Source organism: Melospiza georgiana, chromosome 8 (genome assembly GCF_028018845.1).
Source record: "Melospiza georgiana isolate bMelGeo1 chromosome 8, bMelGeo1.pri, whole genome shotgun sequence".
In the NCBI taxonomy this organism is placed as follows: domain Eukaryota; kingdom Metazoa; phylum Chordata; class Aves; order Passeriformes; family Passerellidae; genus Melospiza; species Melospiza georgiana.
The window spans coordinates 24,883,453-24,907,915 of NC_080437.1; the positions used below are offsets into that span (position 1 = coordinate 24,883,453).

The 24,463-nt window shown below is 43.5% G+C and overlaps 1 protein-coding gene across 2 annotated transcripts in view; it reads left to right on the plus strand.

The window, feature by feature from the left end:
- Positions 1-24,463, plus strand: part of WBP1L (WW domain binding protein 1 like) — a 59,151-nt gene that overhangs the window by 28,420 nt on the left and 6,268 nt on the right. Inside the window, exons 1-2 of one of the 2 annotated variants that reach the window (XM_058028851.1) lie at positions 6,238-6,343; positions 16,069-16,171. In XM_058028851.1, coding sequence (XP_057884834.1) covers positions 6,317-6,343; positions 16,069-16,171 — 130 coding nt within the window. In that variant the 5' untranslated portion in view covers positions 6,238-6,316. Of the gene's footprint in view, positions 1-6,237; positions 6,344-16,068; positions 16,172-24,463 lie in introns of those variants that run through there. The other variant, XM_058028850.1, reaches the window with a different exon arrangement.

The window sequence follows — 24,463 nt, forward strand, 5'->3', positions numbered from 1 at the left end:
GCTGGTAAGCATCTCTGGGACAATGCATGTCTGTGATGATGTGACCAAAGGGCACACACTGTATTTTTGGTACCCACATGGTGCAAGACTCTAAAACTAGCACAGACGCTTACCGTCTTAATTCTGTGCTTAGGGGATCCTGTTACTGTCTGCAGACTCTGCCTTCTTCCCTGTCTGGAGCAGATCCTCTCCTCCTGAGCCGTTACCTAAATCCTGTTTGCATACATGGGCATCAGGAAGACAAGAGCTGTACTGCCAAAAAGCAGGGAGCCAAGCTGGTGTCCCTGTACCACCCCGGATACACTGTGGCAGTCTCTTCAAATATTTAACAGCTGAACTCTCCACTCCCTCCTCCTTCTCCCCCTCCCAGCAGGCTTAGAAGAAAGCTGAGTAGGTTTTACCATGACTTCATTACACACTCCAGACTAAAAGTGAAGCCTGACATCTTCATTTGGGCATTTCAGGTACCCAAAAACCTGGGAATGCTAAAGGGGTAGAATCAACCCAATAATTTTGAAGCACGTAGCATCACTTCTCAATAGGGCACTTTCAAGCCTTTAGTCCCTCTGTGCCTCAGTGATGGACTTTGAAGCTTTTTAACACCCCTGGGCTTGGATGGCAGTGTGGGTGTTAGAGTGGTCACACAAAAGTAGATGATTCACACAGACTTTGGCATTACAGTTGCATTTGGTTTGGCCACAGCTCTGTTGCTGTGAAGAAAAGCACGCTGGACCTGTGGCTATCATTTTCTGCTCCATGGAGAAACAGCAGTGGGAACAAGGTTGTAGCTTGGAAACCTCAAGCTACACTTAGAAAAAACTATTTTGGTCTCAGAGAAGAGCCTGAACTTTTCATTGCTGCCACTCTCCCATCAGCTGAACAGCAGAGTGGGCAGGAGTGTCTGAACAGCCTGGATGTGGTTGCTTTTATCTCCTCTGTCAGATGGGTTTTGGAAAGGACTCTTCTTGGGTATGTCCTCCACAACCACCCCTTGTCTGCTCCCTGCCCTTTCCCTGAGTGCCCTTAGAATAGCTTAATACAAAATGCAGCTTCAGAGGAAGGATTGCTTGCTGTACAAAAGTGCAAAGGGAAGTGCTTTACTGCTGGCATTTCTTCACCCACAAAGGAGCAGTGAAGAGGAGGACAAGCTCTCACTGAAATAGCAGATGATGGAGTGGGTAGTGGCTTCCTCTGTGGGGCACACTACTTGAGTTCAGGGCTTACACATGGCTTTTGGGTGGAGATGTGGCACATATTTGTGCTTGCTTGGCTAACAATTGCTGTTTGGGATTCAGTCGGAATCGAGTCAGTTGGAATCAAGCATGAACTGTTGCTGTTGGGGCTCTCAGTAACACTGAGAATATTTTAAAGCATAGAGTTTCATCCTCCCTGATCAACCAGTTACTCAGAGAGAAAGACAGGTAACAGCAGTGAGGTTGAAATGCACTGTCCCTGCAAGAGTTTTTTGCACTTCTGAATCACTGAGCTGGCAGAAGTGATGGTCTGTGGGGAAGAGGCACAGCTTCTTACCACTGCAAGCCCTTGTGCTTTGTTGCACATTAAAATTTATTGATCCATCAGACTGGTTGCAGTGCTAACTCACACGCCGGTTCCAACAGATATGGTGTCTTTTCCTGAAATTATTCTTTGCTTTCTCTAAAAAAGATTAAGACAGTTAGGCCTGAAAAACAGTAAATGCAATGACTCCAGTGTTCTTTTCTTTAGTTGAAGTGCATGTGGACTGGGGGACCCACTTTACTCCACTCATGAAGAATACAGTAATACTAGACAGAGTGAAAGGTTTGTTTTGGGCCATTTGTCCCCTGAGCAAAAGAGTAGATATTCTAGGTCATGCAGGTACTGGGAGGTTACCAGCCTGACCTCTTCTTCTTGGTCCTCTGGAATTTGTTGATGGCATTCTTGGTAGGCAGTGCCAATGCTGTATGTTACATGAACCCAGGACACCTGGCCCTCACACTGGAAAGTCATCATGTTCTTGTAGTGCTATCATTGGGGTGGGGAAGTTGCCCTTCACTCTTCAGGGATCTACAAGTGCACAGGTGGGCAGACAGAAATGGTTTGTAGGCAGATTTAGCATTGCATTGCTCTTCCAGCACTGGTCATCTTCCAGTGTCTCATGCTAGTTTTGCTAGCAAACTAGTCCCTTTGGAACATTTGCTGTCAAGATGGAGCCTAGCTGTTCTCTAGAATAAGACAATATCCAGTTGTTCCTGGATATTGTCTTATTCTAGAGAAACAGAGATCTGCTTTTACACCTTTCTGTATGTTTCTTTCCTTTTTCTTTTATTTATACCCAGGACGGGGAAAGGTAAAGTCACCTTCGTTGAGGTTGCTTCTTTCACAGTGTGTTTTGAGTGTGTGCCAGATTTATGAAGTCTCAGTCCTAGCACCCAGGGCTGCAGGCTGACTAACAAAATGGTGCTCCAGAAATACTCCTCTTATCAACATGAAAATAACAGAGTGCACTGGGGAAAATGGAAGAATAATTAGATAAAATTGTTCCAACTTTATGGTCAACCTGTGTATGTAGCTGCAGAACTGTGGTATTAAAGTTTAAATGGAGGATATTACACATCACCTGTATTTACTGTTCAAAACCTCTCTCTGCCTAGGACTGTAATAGTGGAGCAACTGAGAGCAGCCTATGCTTCAAGCCTGACAGATTTGAGGTGCACCACATCAATTTTTGTTGCAATTGTGTTATCACAACTGGGTCTCCTCAGGGTGTATCAAAATGAGTACTATACCTTGCTTGGTTATCAGACTTGCTTGCACCTTGCTTGGTTATCAGACTTGCTTGCAAACATCTCCCATCAAACATGGAAAGCAACTCTGAAATGGCCCAAACAACTTCCATCATGTGTTTCACTTGCACGTTCTATCTGAGGTCATGAGGCACAGAGTGTTGGCCTGTGAAGGTACTGAGCAGCATCCTTTGCTGGACATCATATTTGGGGCAGATGGCATGTTCTGGAGTAGTATTACAGGCTGGTAATGCCTAGAGGCCTCTTTTTCCAGTAGAAACTTGCTCACCATTTTTCTGTGGTGGGATCCATGCTGACATGCCAAAAAAGAATGGTTGGTGGCTGCCTGAACAAGCAAATTTTGAAAGTAATGTAGATCCCATAATCTGTCTTGACATTAGTCTTGACTTTTCAGAGCCCTCAAGAGAGTCATTTATTGAGGAACTGTGTGAACAAACACAAAACTTGTGTTTGTTTTGTCGTTATATCTTAGATAGATGCACTCTTGTGTAGCCTTTGCAGATCTTAAATTCCAGGTTTGTGTAAAGGCAATGAACCCGTCCTGATTCTGCCTTAGAGCTGCTCTTGCTTTCATTAAAATAATTATTATTTCAGCTCTGGTTTCCCCCAAGCCGAGAGCAGGAGAAAATTAGAAGGGTTTTGGAAATGGACAATGAGCAGCTGAAGGCTTTGGGATAAGATTTTACATTAAGAGGATAGGGAAGATTGATATCTTTTATAAGAAGATAGCTAACAGGTACAGAGTAATGAATGGGTGAGAAGATGGATGAGGACTTCTGTTCCCACCTGCTAATAATATGAAAGTCAAATTAGAAGGTGGTGAATTCATTCCTGATGAAAGAAACTATTTGTTCACAACCACCATCTATGAAACTCACTGCCACCAGGCAGTGCTTTGGGGCAAGAATTTATGAACTTAAAAAAGAGAAGGGGGTAAAAGGATACCAGTTGGTATATCCAAAGCAATTGCAACGATTAGGAGAACCTAGGTGTTTTGCAGAGGTTCTAAGGGTGTTGATTAGTGTTTTATAAGGGTATGAGCTACCTTGTCCAGCTCTTTTTTTTTTTTTTTTTTTCTGTCCCTCTACAGGGTTTTTTCCGTAGTCACCTATAGCACAGTTGTGGAGCATGTTACTGGCTGCTGTCACTGCAAGAGAGGTGGCTGCTCCTGCTGCAGTCCAATGTGGTAATGCTTGCTTGCAAACCACCTTTTTTGTGTCAGTCTTTCCAGGATTGCTAAATTCACACATAAATTAGGATGCTTTTGCTTTTCCGCCAAGTTCCTGCTTTTGATAGTCCTTCACAAGTTGTCTTAGATCTGGAATGATGCTTTGCCTTTTGAGTGTGTGCTGGGGAAGAGGCGTGTGGTTAAAGTTAGATTTCTTCTGCCAGTAGGGATTTAGAAACTGCTGCATTAGCTCAGCCCTGGGATCTGCCTGGTCCACAGCTCTGGATAGCAGCAGCCAAAATCGGATGTTTCAAAGGCCAGTGCGAGGCCACAGAACAGATTACTAAAACAGAAAGCTGCCCTTTTATATCACTGCTGTTTGTCCATAGAATTGGAAAAGCAAAGATTGAGAGTTAGTTTGATCCAAGAGCACAAAAGCTGGAAAATCCCATTGCCTGGCTGATGCTATTTAACACTGATGTTTTGTATCCTCCAGGAAATTGCTTCCTTGCTTGTTTTCTCTTAGGGAAATCAGGGATGTGCTTACCCTTAAACAGCATTTTTAGATGGTACCTTGAAATTGGTGTAAAAATAAGTAATGCTTGTGTGTAGTCTCCCAGTCCAGCTGTGGAGAGGACACACAGAGTGAGGTTCTCATTTGGGAAACCACTCTGGGCTGGACTGAGAGGAGGCAGCAGTGGTGGTCACTGAGTGGTTCTGGCATGTGCAAAATGGGTGTCTTTTTCTGACACTGCTGAAAGCTGTCTAGCTGTTGGGTGGCAAGGGGTGTCTGTTCTGTTTTTTTTTTTTAGTTTCCTCTTTTCTTTTTTTCTCGTTTCTAATTAGCATTTGCAAGAATTGTATGTGATTTCTCTCTCTCTCCTGAAGTACTGAAATTACTAATAAAACTGCTACTAAAAAAGGCATTCAGTGAACTCACTATGCAAAAAAAAAACTATATTCCTTCCCTTGTCATTTATTTTAATTTGTTGGACTCCAAAGCCAAAGAGGTCAAAAGCCAGGGGAGTTTGTCCTCTGTCAAATATCCATGGAGCTGCTGCTGGGGCACATGGGAGTGGCAGTGGTGTCCCAGACTTCCCCCTCCCCGACAGACGAGGACAGCTGCTGATTAAAGAGAAGCACAAAAAAAGAGGTTGCTGAACTTTCAAAGTGGAGGTAGAAAAGGAAGTTAAATTTAGATTACCTTCTGCAGTGTCATCTTCTGCACCACTGTGGAACTTGCTGTACTCCTTGCTTGGGGGAGGACAAACAAGACATGCCATCCTGGGCACCGGATGATAAATTTGTTTATAAGGCTTAATTGCCCCTTGGCATGAAAATGTGAAATGAGCTCAAGTAGAATGAGAAACCTTTTGACAAGGCTAGTCAGATTTTCCTTGGGGAGAGGTGGATTTGAAACTCTTCCCATCACCTGTCTGATGCTGGAAGGGTCCAATCCTGATCCTTCTGAAATCAGGGAAGTTGTTGCTGTTTCTTTAGAGGGACAACTGTTATCAGGGGCTGAGAGTTGAACGGTGCTATGAGTCAGAAAAAGTGGAACTGTGGTAGGCAGAAGGTGGCTGGGAAGTGCTTTGAATCTGTGAAGATTACCCAGGTCCTCAGGGTCTGCAGGTACTCGGGAAAACAATTGTGGTGGCATCTAGGACTCCAGTGCTGTCCAGCAGGCACCATCAAACTTGACTTTCTCCTCAGAAATAGATGAACTGTCTATTTTTGCTTAGCGAGATTTAATCATCACCACGCTGGTGGCTCATGACAACATTTTTAATACATCGCCCTCCATTGCAGCACCCCTTAGCAGTGAGGAGAGCGCTTCTGCACTTCTGCTCCACCAGGGCTCCCTGACAGGTCCCGTTTGCAGCGACCTGCCTGGTGTCACCCAGCAGCTCAGCACTCTTAAGGATCAGGGCTGCCTTTTGGTGTGGTTTTTCTTTTCCTTTTGTGGGGGCGTGGTGTTTTTTTTGTTTGTGTTGGGGGTTTTGTGTGTGTGTGCTTTTGTGCTGGGGGGTTGTTTTAGTTTTTTTGCTTGGGGCAGGGTTTTTTTGTTTTGTTTTTTGGGGCTTTTTTTCAGAGCTGCCCGGCCTGATGTCATTTCCCCCTTGCAAACACCCCGGCTGGGCTGCGTCTGAGATATGTCACAGGGAGTGGGAGGAGGAGGAGGGGGAGCCAGCGAGTGCGTGCAGTGTCCCAGGACCCTGTTTACTTAGCATTCCCAGCTGAGGAAGCCCTGGTTTAAATAGGATCGGAGGAGCGGGCTGCCCACAGCAGATGAAGAAATGGTTGCTGTGGGGCTTTAAATTCCTGCCTTCCCATGTGCTGGCGTGGAGGATGAGCCTGCAGAATGCCTTTCCTCCTGGGTCTCAGACAGGTAACCAACCGGCTGAAGTGCGGTGGGAGCTGCTTGCTCAGGTGGAGGATGTGACCGATTACTTTTATGTTTATTTCCCCCACCTCTAAGGATATGATTTCTGACTTTCCCAAAACGGAACTGTACAATCAGCACTTCCCCACCCGTGGTGTGTGATCGGAGAGCACAGTTGTGTGAGAGACGCTTTTTATTAGCAAGGAAGGAGCAAAACTGTGAGCCGGGGATAGGAACTTCCTTGTTGTTGTTGGAGGCTTTGAGCAGGGAGGCTCTTTGTGCCGTTCGGTTTTAGGGTGCTTTCCACAGTCCTTTAAATGAAATTGCGTTTGCATTTCTTAAAAACATGCCAAACTTTGAACTTTTTTCTTGTACAGGCATGATTTTGTATGTAAAACTGTGGATTAAAAAAAAAAATAAAGAAAAACCAGGGAAAAAATCCCAGAAAATACCCAGGGAGAGGTATATACGTGTGTGTGTGTGTCCCGTCTCTAACAAAAGGCACCAAATGGAAAATGGCATCATGCTGTGACCCACAGCTTGGTGATTTTAAAATTGTTTTGCGAGAGTTTGAGCTTGAACAAGAAACTTGGGATAATTTAATAGCTGGTAACATCGAGTGGAATGAGAAATGGTAGCAACTGCCCAGCTGCTCTCTGCTGGAGGAGGTGCCAACTATGTGTTCCTAGGCTGGGGAGAGCAAACCTTTTTTTGGTTTGGGAGGCACGTCTGTAGGAGAATCTAACTGTAAACTCTTTCCAGCACTGCTGTGATCTGTAATCCACAATAAATACTGAATTATATCAGAGTGCTGCTTGCAGTTTCTAATTTAACATTAAGAAGTCGAGATTGGACCATAACATGCGTTAAACCACCTACTTTCAGTTGTTTATCAGTGCTAAAAGGCTTCGACGCGCTGCTGAGTAAACAGTGCTGTCTCTTTTTCCTTATCAGTTCAGTTTTGGTGAAATGCAGCTCTCTCCCCACCCCCACCCCCCCACCCCCCCATCCGAAAAGAGTTTTACATAAGAAACTACCTCTAGCACAATGACCTTCTGTGATTGGTGCAATAGCTATAAATAATAGTTCACTTGTTAGCACTCAGAGCAAAGAGACTTGCCTTAAAAACTAGGAACTGAACCAGAGGGGGAAATTCAGGCACAAAGGCTGAATGGCTTTAGGTAACTCTCAAATTGCAGTGAGATGTAGCTGCTTCAATGCTGAGATTGCTTGAGACTCACAGATGTGTTCTTCTCTAAAGTTCCTGTTTTTAAATAATCCATTTTGTTTCAGAGATGCGTTCAGTGCAGCTGGGGTGCTGCATAAGGTGTAAAAGTAGAAGTTAGGTGTAATTTGGCTTCATTTGCTGGAACAGTGAACATCTGGTTGTCTCAGTGGATGGATGGTACTTTTTTCTCTGCTGGGTAACTTTTTGGCATCAATAGAGGCATTTACAGGAAGCAGGAAGAAAAGGTGTTGCCTCAAGAACACAAGAGCAAAGTTGACTATTTTTATCCACTGATAAAGGATATAGTGGGAAAGAGCTGCTTGCACTTTTCTTAGTTTTAATAATTTTTAGTCTTTAAAAAAAAAAGTGTTTGTCAGTGTGTTCTACATGGAAATATTATTCAGAAATTTATTTTTCCAAGGGTTATTACTGAACAGTACTGTTTAATTGAAAGTAGGGGAGGAATTCAGGAACATCTCAGCACCTCCATTGTGTCTTGGTTTTTACTTGGTACACTCAGACTGTAAACACTTGGCTGTCTGGGATGCCCTTTGTTGTTCTCACTCAACGCAAGGGATGCTGATCCTGGGCTGCAGTCTCAGGGAAGAGGTGCTGGGTGTGGTGCCCTCCCATGAGCTGTGTGTGAGGGTGGAAGGATCAGAGTGAGACCTTTGGCTCCCCAGGACCAGCACCCTTTCCTCTGCACCCCTGGACTGCACTGAACAGCTGCTTTCCCTGGATCTGCCTTCATTTCTTCCTTGGGAGCCAGCAGCGTTGTAGCATTGCAGATGGACTGCCAAACACCTGGTAAAAGTAAGGTGTCTGGTTGATTTGGGTTTTTTTTATTGTTGCAGTGAGGATGATATTTAAATGCCTGAAAAGCTAGGTCAGCACTATATGACATCAGTGCAGTGTGGGTGTTTAAAGCTCCCATCCAAGGAAACATGATTGTAGGGGATCTCTGCTTTTAGTTTTGAGTGAGCATTTCCTCCTAAGGTTGGAGACGGTAGCTCAAATACATTCGCCTAGTTTACTGCAGAAATGAAAAAGGAAAAAGAGTAAAAGAAGAAGTTGGATTCCAAATGCTTTCGGTTTTAATTTTAACTGCTTGAGGTTTTCAGCGTGGTCTTCTGTTTGGTGGTTTAGACCAACAAAGTGCAAGATGACCTCCTCAAAGCTGTAATTTCCTAGAAGTCTAGAAGTGTGTATCTTTAATGTGAGAGGGCTGAGGATTGCAGCTGGGAAGCTTCTAGCAAGGAGTGAGGAAGTAAACATATGGTGCTTAAAACACTAATGTGTAGTTGTCAGAATCTGAAATTGAAACTTGCAGTAAACAAAAATGAAACAAACCAGCTCTTATTGAAATATATCAAAGTGTCCATGATCTGTGAAAGGAGAGTGTCCCTTTAAAGATAGTTGAAGTATTTCTTCAGGATAAATGGATGCAACAAACCAATTTGTTCCTCAGATAAAGGTAATAAAACCTTGGAGGTTCTGCATCTGCTGGGGGTGAGGATGGGTCTGCTGTGGCTGATTAATCATGGTGATCTAAATATAATTCTCCTGATGCTGGCATTAGTGAAGCAATAAATGTTGTGGATTAGAATTCCCATTTTGGAGATCTTTATTGTGCCTGAGACAGCTCAGAGGCATCATTCCTCCCCCACTTATTATACTTCTAAAGTGTTTGCATATTTGCACTTACTACACTTTTTACCCCCACATTCCGCAAAACAAAATTTGTGGTGGGTGACTTAAGAAGAAGTGTCCAGACTTGATTTATTTCCTGGCCTCAGCTGTCTGTCATAAGGCAGGCTTACAGGAATCTATCCCCTGGTGTGCTGGCAGAGCCTGGCACTTGAGGTTCCAGTAACTCCCAGCAGTCAAAGCCACTTTCATCTGTGGCAGTCTTGGGTGTTTTTGTTAAATTGAACCCACCAAAGGCATGACACTTGCTCAGATGGTGGATTTTTGCTTTTATGTTCCAGAGGACTCACAGGTGTAATGTTTGTGAAGGCAGGAGATGTCTGGAGGCTTTGGTGAGGGCTCAGCCACACCGGTGTCTGTGGGTCCTGAGATGCCCTGGTGACCCCGGGTTCCCCAGCAGTTCTGCCTGTCCTTGCTGTGATCCCACCTGCTGTCCTTCTCCGAAAGGATCTCCTGAGTTTAGGATTAACTTTGATTAGGAACTGGGGGGCTGCTGGTAAACCAGGAGTTGTTGTAAACCCTGTGGCAAGATTGGGCATTCCAGCCTAGTATTTTCAGTAGCAGTTTTAACTTACTACCCCTTAAGTGCCTTATCAGACAGAGATCATTTTCTTTGGTAGTTCTGTGTTTGCATTCTCATGAGCTGTTGCTGATGCACTTTGCTAACCAACACTAGTGATAGTCTGATATGTGAGATTGAGTAACAACCTAGTGGGAACTGGTAAATAGTGGATATCAAATAGTTGTTTCTGACATATTTAATATACTGACAACCACTTCCATTCTGTTACTCGGAATGCTTAAAGAATATATATGGTTCAAATACTGATTGTGAGTTACTCAAAATACAAACTTCAATGCATTTTTCTGAGGATAGTGTAACTTGCTTACATCCATCCTGCTTGTTTTGGGTGTGGCTGGGTACTGAGAGCAAGGGACTGCTGCCTGCGATTAATGAGATTACTGAAATAACTAGGTCAGGATCTTGATTTGTTACTAAATAGATGCTTATTACCAAAGTCCCTATGAGAGCTGTGAAATCAGAAGGTCTGGAGTGGTCACACGTGGAGCCCAAGCCCTGTTAAAACCAGTTGTATCTTGCCCTTCTGCAGATGCCATTTTGGCAGTCTCCCTTCATCCTGTTGCTGGGCTTTTCTCTGAGTCCCTCTGTCTGTATTCCTCTTATTCAGGCCTTTACTTACTCCTCTCATCCTGTAGTAACTCTCCATCTCTTCCTGTTAAAATAGTAATTTGCTGTGTAGTGCCTTGGCAAATGCTGTAGTGAAATTTGGAGAAATTAGGGAATTAGAGTAGGTAAAAAAAACTGGGTATAGTAGGAGACAGGAATGGCCTATAAACTGCTGTAAGTAAATGCAAGTCACATTTCCAAGCGTTTCCCAGGGTATTACCAAGGTTAGGATGAATGGATAGTCTGCCAGTTTGAATGACACATTGAGGCCATATAAAGGTGCTCATATTTAGGGTAATGGAGTCAGGAATTCTGTGGAAAGAGGAGACAGAGCAAAAAGCTAAAATGATTATTAGATTTTGTGATACTGGCTGCTGCTGGTTTTGGTTACCTGATTAATGTCAACTGAGGAGTCAACTTCTGTAGGTTGTTGGCTGCCAACTATGCACTTCTGAGTGTGGGCTGTGATGTTTGTTGCTGTAGTTGCACATATTAATTTTCAGCTTGGAAAAGAGCCATGCTAGCCTGGAATTTGCTCATCTTCATCTTTCTCCCTTCTGACTTAGCAACAGTATGTGCCCAGGTTAACTGCTGACTTTTGAGAGTAGAAAAGAGAGAAGTGCCTTGATCCTTTTATTATGATGGAACTCCACTGTCAATCAGTTATTTTCCTTCATTTCCAACATTGGCTTCAGACATAGTAAATCCTAACAGATTTACAGCTCTTAAACTAACAATTTACCACTGAGAACCTTTACAAAAGTAGGGTAAGGAGGTCTGTTCCATCTTTCCTTGCAGCACAGTCAACCTTCAGACCTTCATGAATGGCTCTTGTCTTGATTGTGCCCCAGATTTTGACCTTTAATTTGTCACACAGACCTCCAGTAAAGGTCTAATACTTGAGTGGAAGGTGAAGAGAATAATTGGCTTTTTTCCTTGGCACTGACGTTACTGTTTGCTGTGGCTTCAGATGTGACAACATACAGCACTGCCTTGAGTTCTCTTATATCTGCCGCTGCTGGATATTTTAAGGATTATTTGTAAAAGCACTTGACAGCAAAAGTGGACTACTGGCAGAGTTGCAGAGTTACCAGTATGGTTGTGGGTTTATCACAAATGCCAAATATCAACAAGAAAATAAGAAAAAGAATCTTATTCACTGTTACTTTATAAAGTTTATGACATGTGAAAACTAATCCAAAATGCCCCATCTTATATGAAGAGACTCTCAAAATGCACCAGGTAAGATCTTCCCAGCTCAACCAGTTTCATGACAAGAGCCTGTACCACATATCACAGATTGTTTCTGTTGGACTGGACTGGGAGGGAACACAGGCTCCACGTCTGCAGTGTTCTCCCAAACACTCTGGCTTTTTGTGTGTCAGGGACTGAGTGATTCCAGTTTCTCAGACCAACTCCTAGGATGGTACCAGGAGGCAGTGATACAACATGCAGCCTAGGGTACGTGCTGATTTACAGGACAAAGTGAATCCCCTGAAACTAACTGGGAATCTCCTAGGATTTGCAGGTGGGAGATAATGAACAGCATGTTCTGGCTTCTTAGTTGTGAAACAAGAGTATTCTGCTCTAATGGGGCTGAATGCTCTTTGAGAGCAGACCCATGTAGATCCTGCTTAGTAATCCTGCCTGGAGGCGTCTACAGTTAACTGAACAAAGGATGGTGGGGAGGGATGTGCTTGCTTGCCTGGACAACAAGAAAACGAGACTCTCCTTCAGCAGGGAAGCCCACTCTGGAATGTAATAGCCACTGGCTGTTGGGGAAGAAAGTGCTTTTGGAAAGAAGCCCTCCCCTTCCTTGTTTTCCTAAGGCTACCTTAAAAATATTCCAATACCCTTCTGTAATAGTTTAATAGAAACTCCACGCTAGTAAGAATGACTAAAAATTACCATTACAAGTGCTGTCTGCAGTGGAAGTTAAAAACAAAGGCAGGTCAATAAAATATGACTGCTCCAGCTTTGCTTCTATGAGAGTTTTTTCCACCATCTATTTTTTCTTTTTCTATAAAATTACTCTTTCAGCCCCGTGCCTTTTGTATGGCTCTTAGTGTGAAAAAGGGAATAGTACACTTCATAGCACAAGCACTTGGGATATTGTTTCCAGGAGACATTTAGACTCTAGATAACTGTATTGCTGATATATCTTAAGTAGTTAGTTTGGCAGCCTATCACACAAAGAATGCATGGGAGAAGGAAGTAGAAATAATAAAATGCTGCTGGTATGAAAAGTACAGCCTGAGATTTAAATAGAAAGTGAAGTCAGATCCAAGAGGTTGGAAGTAAATAGAAATTTCCTAACAAAGAGTGTCATGGTCTCTGTCATGGCCAGGGTGGCTCTACATAACCTGTTCCTTGACTTGCAGAAAAGGAGCAAACTGTACAGTGGCTCAGCTTTTCACAGAAATGAGTCTTGACTTAAAAGAGGAAAGGAGACAAACACTTGTTCCAAAGGAGTCACCTATAACATATCCCAAAACAATGCTCTCCCTGTGCCAGAATCTTTCCCTAGTAGACTTCTAATTGTGAAGGTCTGTGGCCTTTACCTTTTATCTCTTTCCCTGGGCCAGGCTGTGTAACCCAGTGTTAAGAGGTAGCCATGCCATGCAGTAGTAGGACCATGTGACCTGCTGGGATCCTTTCCAAACCAAATTATTCCTTAATTCTGTGAAACTGTTTGGAAATACAGTTTCACAGAATTAAGTTGTGACTTAATTAAGTCACAGAATTAAGGGTGACAGTTCTGGGTCGCCCCCAGTCTGTGGCCCCCGGGTCTGACAGCTCCATGTTCCCAAAAGCCTCTTGGTGGCTGAGCTGGCAGAGGTCAGCAGAAAGGCTCCAAAATGAGCTGCTTGGACTTTGAGGAGTGTGGCTGGTGGTACTGCAAGGACTTCAGAACCCCAGCTGTGGGACTATTTGAAGGTACAAGCACATGAACATTAGCGGGGAAGAGCATTTGTCTTGGTCAGTGTATAAAGAATGGGCAGTAAGATATAAACTCTGCTCTAGATGGGAAGCAGGATGTTGCCTGAGACTTGATCTCCAGGAGGAACCTGCAGAACACCATCCTAGCTGCTCAGGATCCTCTATTGAGAATGTCCTGACACGTGTTGGCCAGCTGGGTTAACAAGGAGCAGCCCTGCACGTAAGCATGTGTGGAAAAGTCATTTCAAATATAATGAAGTTGGCAAGAGGGAGTCAGTAAGTTCAAATAAAAGGATGGTGTGATGAAAGTCTCTGAAATCAGTAGTGCTCCAAGTTTTTAAGTGGGAAAAATATAGTTGAAAATGTTATGAGTTGCTGCTCCCCCAAGACACTGATTTGTTCCTCATTGCTGCTCTTTGAAGTAGGCAAAACTGAGTGGATGAAATTTTTGGGGAGTAAGCCAGAAGTGGTCAAGGATGGATCAAGTGTGGTGATGCAGAGAAGATCATAAAATAGCACTGTGAGACTGGTTTTTCACCAGCTCCATGTGATTCATTTGCTGGTTCAACAGGTCACACTGATCTTCATGTGTCACAACCACAAACCTCAGCTAGTCATTCTCTGACTTGAGCATTATCAACAGGATTGCAGTTTTGCAATGGCATCTTAATTTCTCAATTGTCTTCATATGAGAGCCAAAATCTATGCTGTTCATCACTTACATTAGCTCTGCAAAGCAAACAAAAATGAGGAAAAATGTAAATAAACTAATAAGAGCAGATAATAGAAGTGTCCTAGTTCTAGTTCTTTTGCTGGCTAAAATTACTATTTTTGGAATAAGTAGCAGGCTTGAAGCAGAAAATTCTGTGCTGGCTCAGCAAAGTCTCCGAATAGTTGCCATCAGTTAGAGATGGAAACACCTCTTTACCGTATAGGAAAATGGTGTTTTTTCTACTTCTGACATGCCAACATCTCAAGGCATGCCAACATCTCAAGAACCAAATGTTTCTTTAGCTGCCTGTAGTAGTTCTGGACTGGTCTGTCCAGCAAAATGTTTGCCTCTTCCTGAAAAATAGAGGCAGACCCCTCCAGCTTGTTGCCTCTTTGGGTGCATTTTAAAGGTGGTTTTTGGAGCCTTTTGTGGAAATAACGCTATCCATGGAAGAATGGGAAGCAGTACATCATATGCTGAGTTGTGTTAGCTGAATTGTGCCCTCACATGATCAAAAGTTGGTGTGACTTCTTAGGAGAAAAGATGGCAGGAGGTTGTTCTGCTCTTAGGAGTTATGTTGCTTCTGTAATTTGGGTGCTTAGGTGAGAGACCTGTGTTGGTGAGATGTGGCTCCAACCTGCGTGCTGTGTGGTGGGGAAGTGCTGGTTCTCCTCCAGATCCCCAAATAAACTGAAAACGTAGTGCAGGACTCTTCTGCACTGAAGCTGCTGCCTCACATCACTTGTTCAGTGAGATGGTTCAGCATTAAAATGCACTTGGTATTTTGCATGTGTGGTGGCTCCATAGAAGTTTGTGAGTAGTGTGGCTGTGGTGGACTCACATAAATGAGAAGAATAGTGCAGTTCAGCCAGTGCTGGGATCCACAAATTTGCATCCCTGTCACCTACTGGTGGGGTTTTGTTGGGCTTTAGTGGGTTGGTGTTTTCTTATTTGCAAGTTGATACTTCCAAAATTATTTTTTTTTCAACACAGCTTTCAGTATAAGCCTACCCACATCTTCGTTTCCTTGAAATAGACTTCAAGTGAAAGAAAGTGAAAATAAAAACTTTGTTACAGTGGTTTTAATTGAATTAAGAAATTAATTAAATAATTTAAGAAACAAATTTTTTTGTTTCTTAAATTCCATAGTGTTCTTTGAACTCACATGTTGCTCCAAAACCTAATAGAGGATGTACAAACCACTGCCTGTAAAATGCTTTTGTTTTCTTGTGTTTTATACTTTTTTTCCAGCCATATTTTCAGACTAGCAGGAAAACACAGACTTCTGAGAAGTGGTGCACCATGTGGGGAACTGAGACCTCACAGCATAGACCTTTTCCATGTTAGGTGTCTTGAGGACCTGCTGGGTGATTTGCTACAGCTGATTTGGCTCTGCTTCTGGACTACTTTCTATTCCAGGAAGAAGTTTTACAGGAATGCTGATCTTCCATAAAGCACATGGCTAATTATGAAGAAATCATTTTAGATAGGAATCTTGCAGGAACATATTGTAATTATCACTTAGATCTAAATGAATCCAAGCAGTCTTTTCTCAAATTATGATGTTCCCTTTATGAATGCTTTTCCTCCACTTGGCATTCAGCCCCAGTAATACAGTGATATTGTGTACAATGTGGAATAAATGTCATCTCTTCTTCTAAGAGAATGCCTGGCTCCCAAACTGTGGTAACTTTTAGTGGAAAAGGAGAGGGATAATGAGACAGCAGTGCTGACTAGATGCTAAAACAGTGTAACTCATGGGTTTGGAGATATGGGGATTTTCTTCTGAATGGTCCTTTGTTTTTTGGTGGTCCTTAGATGTCTTTTAACCTCCTTATGTATTTTAGTTTCCAAAGACCATAACTTGTACTTTTCAAATGCTTGCAGATCATCAAGTAAAACATTTACAAAAGATACTGACAAAGCATCTTAAAAGTGTGTCTGTTTAATTTTAGGACAAGGAAACCTGCATGGGTGTCAACAATCAAAGTTACATATGTGAAACGGGCCACTGTTGTGGACAATCCCAGTGTTGCAACTACTACTATGAACTCTGGTGTAAGTCCTTCCATTTTGTATGGCTTCCCTTCCTAACCTGCATGGCTCTTGTACCATACTACAGGTCTGGCTTGTGTCCCCTGGGGTTTTGTATTCAGCCCTTGTTGTGCATTGCCTTTGCATTTCACTGCAGCACAATCCAGAGCTGATGTGATGAGACAAGGAAATAGGGTTGTCACAGTGGGTGCTTTCTCAGGAGTAATGGCTCATCTTGCCACTCTTGTTTACTCTTCTCACTGATTTGGGTACTCAAGATGACATTCTACAGGAGCAAGGAAACCAGCTTGAGGGAGAAATGCCGTACACACAACACTAGAGCTTGACACACTCAAACAGGGAATTAATTCAGTGTCTTATCTATTGGTTCCATGGTTTTATCTGTTGGTTTTGTTGGCAAGCACAACAAGTTTAAATCTGGTATATCTTTTTAAAGATGTCCTTTCAAGGAGGAGGGCCAGTGTGCTTATTCTCTTCAGGACCGTTCAGAGTCCTTGTGCAGAGAGAGTCTTGGGTAAACCCTGTGGGTTTGCAGTGGCTGAATGTTCTACTGTGAGGATCACACATTGCCCATTGCAACCCTTCTTACCTCCTTTTTCCCAAAATGTGAGATTTAAAAATAGCAAAGTTTCCAGCAAATGGCTGAGTGACTGTACCTGCTGAGTCCCCTTAGATGGCAGCAGGGAGGTCAGAGCAGGTGGTCAGCAAAACTTGATTAAGATATATGGAAAAATGGGAAGTTGAAAGCATAAGAAAGTGATAAATGCTGAGTTTTAAAGGAAAACTTAAGCTTGTTCAGTCTGATGGTGTCTTCTTTCTGTAGGAGGGACACAAAAAGTTGAACATTGGTGTTGTACTGTTGTACTGTCCTGAGCCTAGGCTGGGAGGGCATCTCTGCTCCTGGAATTTGGAAATGTGGTGCTCTGAACATTGTAGCCCTACATTAGAGACTGGAGATACTTTCTTACCACACTCAATGGTATCTTCTAGTTTTTATGCAACTATGATTTCTACTTAATCCCTCTGTTGTGCCCACAGTTTCACTTTCCCAAAGTAGCTTGTGTGTGGAAATGTGTTATACATACAATACTGTTACTTAACCTGGATCCAAGGACAGGAATAGCTGACACTTCATCCTTTAGTCTAGAAACATGCTTTTACTTCTCAAATTAGCCAGTGAAGTATGGGGGATGTGGTTATAAACTGAACAGGACTCTGTAGTAAGCATCTTCAAGACACACTGCGCTCAGACTCCAGTGGCTGCTGTGTCAATACTTATGGCAGGATTTTAATGTATTGCAGACCTTTTACAGCAGACTTGTTTTCCAAAATGTCCAAACAGTTCAGTGAACAATTCAGGTTAGGGAGCCATGGGCAGCTCCAGGGACTGTAGCAGGCTGAGAAACAGGCGTGACTGTATTGGAGCCTTGGAGTGCCTGGATCAGACTGTAGCAGTCAGCAGCCCAGGCAGGACAGATGGCAGGAATTTTTTCAGGCCAGAGGGGGATGCACGGACAGGGCAGAGTGGGGAAGGTCAAACCTGGTTTTGCATTTGTGTGGGTGGGAATCTAGAAGAAGCTGCATGTGTGCAGAGGCTCACAGGCTCCTTAATAAGCAGGATCTAAATTGAGCAGCAGTGTGGAGTGCAGCTGCACAGTGGAACTGGTGGCACGGTCACCATGTTTCTCCCATGGACATCTTTAAAGAGAGACTTGGTTGGATTGCATACAAACACTCTGGTCCAAGCAGTAACCCCCTGCCATTTTAATGGGATGGTTTAGCTGTCTTTATACTTGGCAGTGCCTGGCTGCATCATAAAAGTTCTTGGAAGACAAAACCAGATTTTGTTAGAAGGAGGCAGAATGTTAAAGGCTTCTTTTTAGAGCAGACTCACAGGTCACAGTGAGAGAACGGAATAAACATGTTGGTCATACACACTGCTGGATGGTTCCTTGGGGGAGATAGGTTTCTGTGTGTTCACATTTCTTCTGTCTCACAGGGAGCATTGTGCACCACATCAAAATGAGGGGAGTAATTAAAACACGAGACCTGTTTTCTAGGCTTTTTGCAAATTCAGGCAAACATCCAACACTGATATAAAATCAGTTAATGTTTTCAAAGCTTGTTTTGCCAAACGGTAGGAAAAAAGTTTCCTTTGGATGGGAAGGAGTCATAGGGGGAGCATGTCCTTTAAACCCATATTCTAGGGCTTGAGAGCTTATCTGCTCAGCAATTGTGGAGCATCTTTGATAGGTACATATGCTGAGGCACTCTGAAGGCCTTCAAGGTGAAAAGTGGTGATAGTAAATTTAAGTAGTCTTAATATGAGCAGTTGAGAGCAACTGCTTTACATGCTTGGGAATAGATCAGCTTTTAAAAAGTTAATAATAACTTCTGGTTAGTGAGCAGTTAACATAGCAGTACCTTTTATGTGTGGCTTCATGATTGTTCTGTTTTGATTTTAACCAACATATGCATGTACTGAAGTAGCTTTTGAGAAGCTTTTGCTTCTCTTGACCTTCTCAGACCACCAGTGTGTGTGTTTCAGACTTTTGTGTGCCTGAAAATAGACCTTCTTGCTAGTCCTGTTGAATTAAATCCTGTATTTATCTACCACCACAGCTTTGTGGGAAGAAGAAGCAGAGGAGGGTGGCATTTGAAATGGAAAGGAAAACTAGTTGGTCTTTGGTGGACATGTGTTCTGAAACATGATCCTGTTTTGTGGCCACTTGGAATTTTTCCTGTAAAAAGGACCTTTTTCCCTGTTACAGAATTTGAGGGAAGTTTGTCTTTGAAAATGGCTGATCTCAGCAATTCTAGGCAGCAAGTAAGATTGTGGTAATTTTAAACCAGTCGTTGAGGGTAGTGGAATAGGATGTAAAATCAAGGTATTATTTTGTTAAGGGGTGGAGTGGAGGAATGGAGAATATGATATGCCAAGCAGGTGGACAGCCTATGTTTAAAATTAGATAACAACCCAGTTCAGATTCCCCACCCACCTCTTAAAAAAAATAAAAACAGTGCTGTGTTACCAAATAGTAAAACTATATTCAGATTTACAGATATAGGTCTAATAACTATGTAAAGTTCTAATTAGTTCTTAAGCTTGGTAGCTGGTAGCCTGATGAGGCAAAAGCTGCTTTATGTCTTTTTTATTTTCTTCAAACATAATAATAATAAAATGGAAAAATGTACTTTACTGTTGCATTTCCTCATATAGGAAAAGATGTTTGAGTGGTGGATGAGCTGGGTCAGCATTTTCATTGAACAATTTAGCTGGACTCCCCAGAGTACTCATGGTCCCCAAGGGGAAGAATGGCCGCAGCCACTGGATTTTGCTTCCTAGCAGTTTTTATTGAGGTCTCTATGATGTGATTGTGATTTGCTGGAGTTTTCCAATGTTGGCCTTTTTCCAGGCCTGACAGGTGTCTTACTGCTTAGACATTCCAAAATCTCACTTTTCGAAATACAGGTGAGAAGGTAATCGAGGAATGCAGTTCCTGTGTTTTGCAGGCTAAGAAGTTAGGCTCAGAGGTTCTGGATTTTGCCAGGTTTGAGAGTATAAAGTGGACTGAACACTAAGTCCAGGTCTGCTGACATCCATCCTTGTGCCTCTCCTGGCCTTTGGAATCATTAAATTATTCCAGAGGCTCTAAACACAGCAAGCACAGCTGTAGAAAATATATTTCATTGTGTGGTTGGAAAAATAGTACGCTATGCTTCAGGAATCATGGAGCATGGAAACAGGCAACTGCTCACTGCTTGCAAAAAGTTGGAGGATTTAGAAGTTGGAGGACTTCAGCTGGTCTTGGGTGATGTAGGTACTGTACAGCAGCCCAGCACTGGTAATGAGTGAGCATTCATATATTGCTTGTGCCTGTTTTGTTTCTTTGTCTTTTTTAGCAGATACTGAGCCCCTCTGTTTCTAAAAGAAAGAAAAGAAAAAAGATCTTGACTGTTTAGGTCCTAGTAGAAGAGTTGTATGGGAAAAAATGTTCTGTTTGCAAGCAGCACAGTCAGTGTTTTTGCTGATTTTGAACAGTCTGCTCATCTCTGCACGCTTCCCCTTGGAATCGCTAGACAGCTCTTTTCCCAAAAAGCATGCTGCCAGGAAATTCTGGCAAGGATCTGCTTAGTTGCTGAAACTAAAGCAACTGCTGTACCACGTACATATTCCAGGAGGTCAGCTTTATAATAGGAATTCATGTCCAAGAGTTTGCTGCAGTCTCCAAAACACTCAGTCAAACAATGCACCAGTCCCATGTTTTCATCCTTACCCCATGTTGTCTTATCCCACATCCTTTTTCAAAGAAAGATTTTTGCTGCTCCTTGCCTTTCACCCAGGCTTCTACTTGCTTCTCTTTCCTAGGTGTCTCAAACTTCCCCTTGGGCTGTTCTTCCTCAGCTGTGCTGCAGCAATAACCCTGCCATGACAAAGCCTCACCAACAGTATAGGGCAAACAACAGATGTCACAACCATGCAGAAACTCTTTATAATAAATAGGCTCACTGAGGGAGTTATTTCCTGATTTACTTGGACTTCTTGTAGCCTAATCCAGACAGCCAAATCACCTTAAGTTTGTTTTGGTCTGGCTCAGTAAAATTCTTGGATCCAAAGCAGAAGGCAAGCTGTCTGGCATAGCCTGGCTATGCAGATACTGACTTTTGCCCTATGTGGCTGCTTCCACCTGTGCTGTGCTAAACAGCCTGGAAAAAAGGCAAGAGGATCCCTAGTGTCGTTTCGTCCCCTGCCCTACATACCTCCAATCCAGCTTGTCACCAGGTACCTAGATCTGTTGTTCCCAGATGTTCAGGACATGGTCTCAGCTGGATGTTCCACTCTGGTCTTTGTTAGACTATTGTTCAACATTCATTTTACCAACATTGATGTCTTGGGGGGGGACTGGACTTAAAAATGTGTCATCTGGAGCATGGGAGCAATTGCCCTTGGAAGGCTCCCTCCCTAGGAGAGAGGCATAAAAGCAGTGTCTGCAGATTTACTGCCTCACGTTGACTCTCATTGCACAATGGGATAAGGATTTTTCTGAAACTTTTGTTTTTTCATCTTATCTCGTTGCAGTGGGTGTACAGTGGGCACTATTCTGAAAACTAGAAACCAGCTGCAGTTAACGTGTGTCTCCTTTTGTTATCAGTTTGGGAGCAAGCGAGCAGGAGTTGGAGATGTCTTCAGCTTTTTTCTTTTGCCATTGTACTCTACAAATATTCAGTAACTTTTTCCTACAGTGAGGTCAGGCTGGGACTGCAGTTCCAATGACTTAAACTAACATAAAACTGTCACTGAAAGTCACAGTCTTTCTCTTGCTGCTGCTGCTGTGTTTGCCAAACGAGTTTCAACCTGCTCTGGTTCCCTCAAACCAGTTCAAACCACAGTTGCGCACGACTTTGTGCCGGCACAAGAAGAGGTGGAGGAAGCAGCAGGAGGTATGGTTGGGACAGGCAGGAGAGGATCACGTCATTCAGCGGCTTCTTTTATTCCTTCTTAAAATGTTCATGGGCCTATGGCCTGGATCCTTCATCTGGCATTCTTGAGCAGCAGGGTTGGCTCGTACAGGCTTGTGCCTGCAGTGGCAGGAAATGATGTGACCCCTCTGCCAAAGGACACGATTAGGCCCCAGCGCATCCAGGTTGTGGTACCAAGTAAATTTCTCTTCCCTTTTTTGATTATAGTGTTGGCCCTGTGAAGACAATTTTTTTCCAGCCATGACTGACTGTGAGGCCACCATTTGGGACATTTTTTAGTCAATGAGATTGTCCCACCTCTCCTTCTGTTCAGAACCAGCTCTCATGGAGCCAAAGCTATTACCCAGATGCTTGTCGGGCAGACACAAAGGCACTTTGCAGTATGTTTTGGCTTGCTTTTAGGGGATTTCCTGCCAACAGAGCCATGGCATTTGCCCAAGTTTACCATGAACTTGAGGGCAAATTTCTCTGTTCATACCCTTGGAACGCTCCAGAAAACATTTTCCATTTTGCACAGGATAAAAGGAGCTTCCCTCAACGGCATTGCTGGTGGCAACATCCCAGGCAGAAAATACAGTACAGCATCAAAGCAAACATTGCTCCCTCCTTTTTCATGAGGAAGGACTGCTCTGGTTTTTTAATTATTAAACTGTTTTATTCTTATTTATTGTAAAGTCTGATCAAAACTCTGGTTAGTGTCCTAGAAGGGGTTTTCTTGAAGCATTAAGCATGTTCTTTCACAGCTGGTAGGAAGCATCTCTGGTGTATGACCATGTGATGGGCCTCCCTTTCCCAAGAATTCTGTAAATTTAGCAGCAGCCTTCTCTTTCTTCAGTGCTTCCTCTGGTTCTTCCATGGGACCTAATTCCATTCCCATGTGTTTTTGCAGCTTCCATTCTAACTTCCTGAGCTTCCTGCTCATGTCAGGCTTACAGCTCTGAGCTTACAGATTGGTGCTGATTCTTTTACTTTCATTAAAGATTTTGGTGCTCTGTCAGGGAAATCTTTTGGCAGTAATCAACTCCTTGGCTGTGTCTGTTTCACCTTTGCTTCCATCACTGTCCATTTGTAGGCATCGCCATTAACAAAAAAATATCGATAGCAGTGATTCTCAAGACTCAGTTGTTTTTGGGCTGGAGAGTGTTGCAACTTCTGACTCTTCATGAACCAAGAGCAAGACTGAAATTGCCTTCAAGTCTAGCAGTCTCCTGGTGCCTGTTTCACTCCAGACTGGTACTTTACTTCTGCTCTGGCTATCTATCAGAAGTTGTATTTCCAAAGTCACTGTTTGTTTTTTTATCTGTCATGTTGTGCTGAGATTGCCATGAGCTTTTGTTCCCAGTGGTCACTGCCAGGTGGCTGTGGGAAATACTCTCAAATCAGACATTTAATGGTGAATTTGGCTCAGAATGTGTCTCCCAATCATTTTTCCTTTTCCAGTGAGTGCAGTGGTAACTCAACACAATGCTGGTGAGAAACAGCTCATATCCATTTGGGAAGAAAAAACTCTTGAAGAGCAAGAGGAAGGCATTTGGCAACAGTGAATGCTTTTGGGAACATTGAACACAACCAGAAGCTCAGTTTTACTTGGCTTTTAGAGGCTTTTTAATGCCAAACTTGAGTTGCCTCCATAGATCTTACCCATTTTCATCACAAGGCAGAATTGGTACCTGTTTTTACCCTGAGGGAGGTGTTAGTGTGCACTGCTGCTGTGCTTGGCCCCTGCGTTTCCTGCTCATGTTGTGTTGTCTTTGGGTGAATTTGCAATTCCCCTCCTGCTAAATGAGCTGCTGGCTGCACGCGCCAGTGGTCTGCTCAGCTTACCTCCCTGCTGCTGGTTTGAAGCCAAGCCTCACCAGGTGTACAAATGCACAGCTCAGTCATGAACATCTTCACTGTTCACTCCATACTTTTAGACATAATATTTACAATTGCACTTGGCCTTGGAGCATAGCTTTATTCCAAATAAACGACCATACTATATATTTTCTAGGCTTTTGCAGTTTTCTGTTCTGCAGCCAAAACTGCAGCTGTGCCCAAACTCCTGGCAAGAGAGTGTTGTAGAGCTTTTTATGGGAGCCCTGAACTCGCAGCACCTGCACTGGTACTGGGCTTGCAACCAGAGTTGCACCCAGTCCTTCTCCCAGCACTGGCACCTCTGCCCAAGTGACAGCCAGGGAGCCCCTCATGTGCCTCAGCTCCCATGGGTGTCCCATGCTATTGCTTCCAATGCACTGGGGGCTTTCCAGCCCTGCAGGGCAGACGTGCTCTTGGGTGCCAGGGTGGGGACACAGCCATTTGAGAGGAAGCCAGAAGCCAGGCCAGCAGATGACTCTGGTGGGCACACGCTGCTATCTCCTGTGATCATCCAGGCAAGTCCTCCAGGCTCGTGCTGAGTCCTCCATCCAGGCTCATGCCGAGTCAGGGCTTGAGTAATTCCTAGAAGCTCTAGGAAGTGTCAGTGGTTAATGAAACCAGGCAATAATGTGGTATTAGTGGGTTCTTTTTCTGGAAGTTCTCATGAAAAACAACAGATCTCATCTGCTCGCAATTGCGAGCGTGCACAGACCCTTTGCAGGAGAATGAAGGTGTTGTTCCTGGCACCGAGGCCAAATTGCAATGCACTAAATTATGGTGTGTTTACTTCAGTGCCACCTGCGGTTTCAGTAGGCTCCAACATTAATTTATTATCTTAAGCTGTTGTGTGTTGTTGCTGCGTGTTAACAGAATTGCCACACCTCTTTGCAGGAATGGCTGAGCTTACTCTGACCCCTACTCCGAGCTTGTGCATCAGTTTGTGTGCAGAGCACTTTG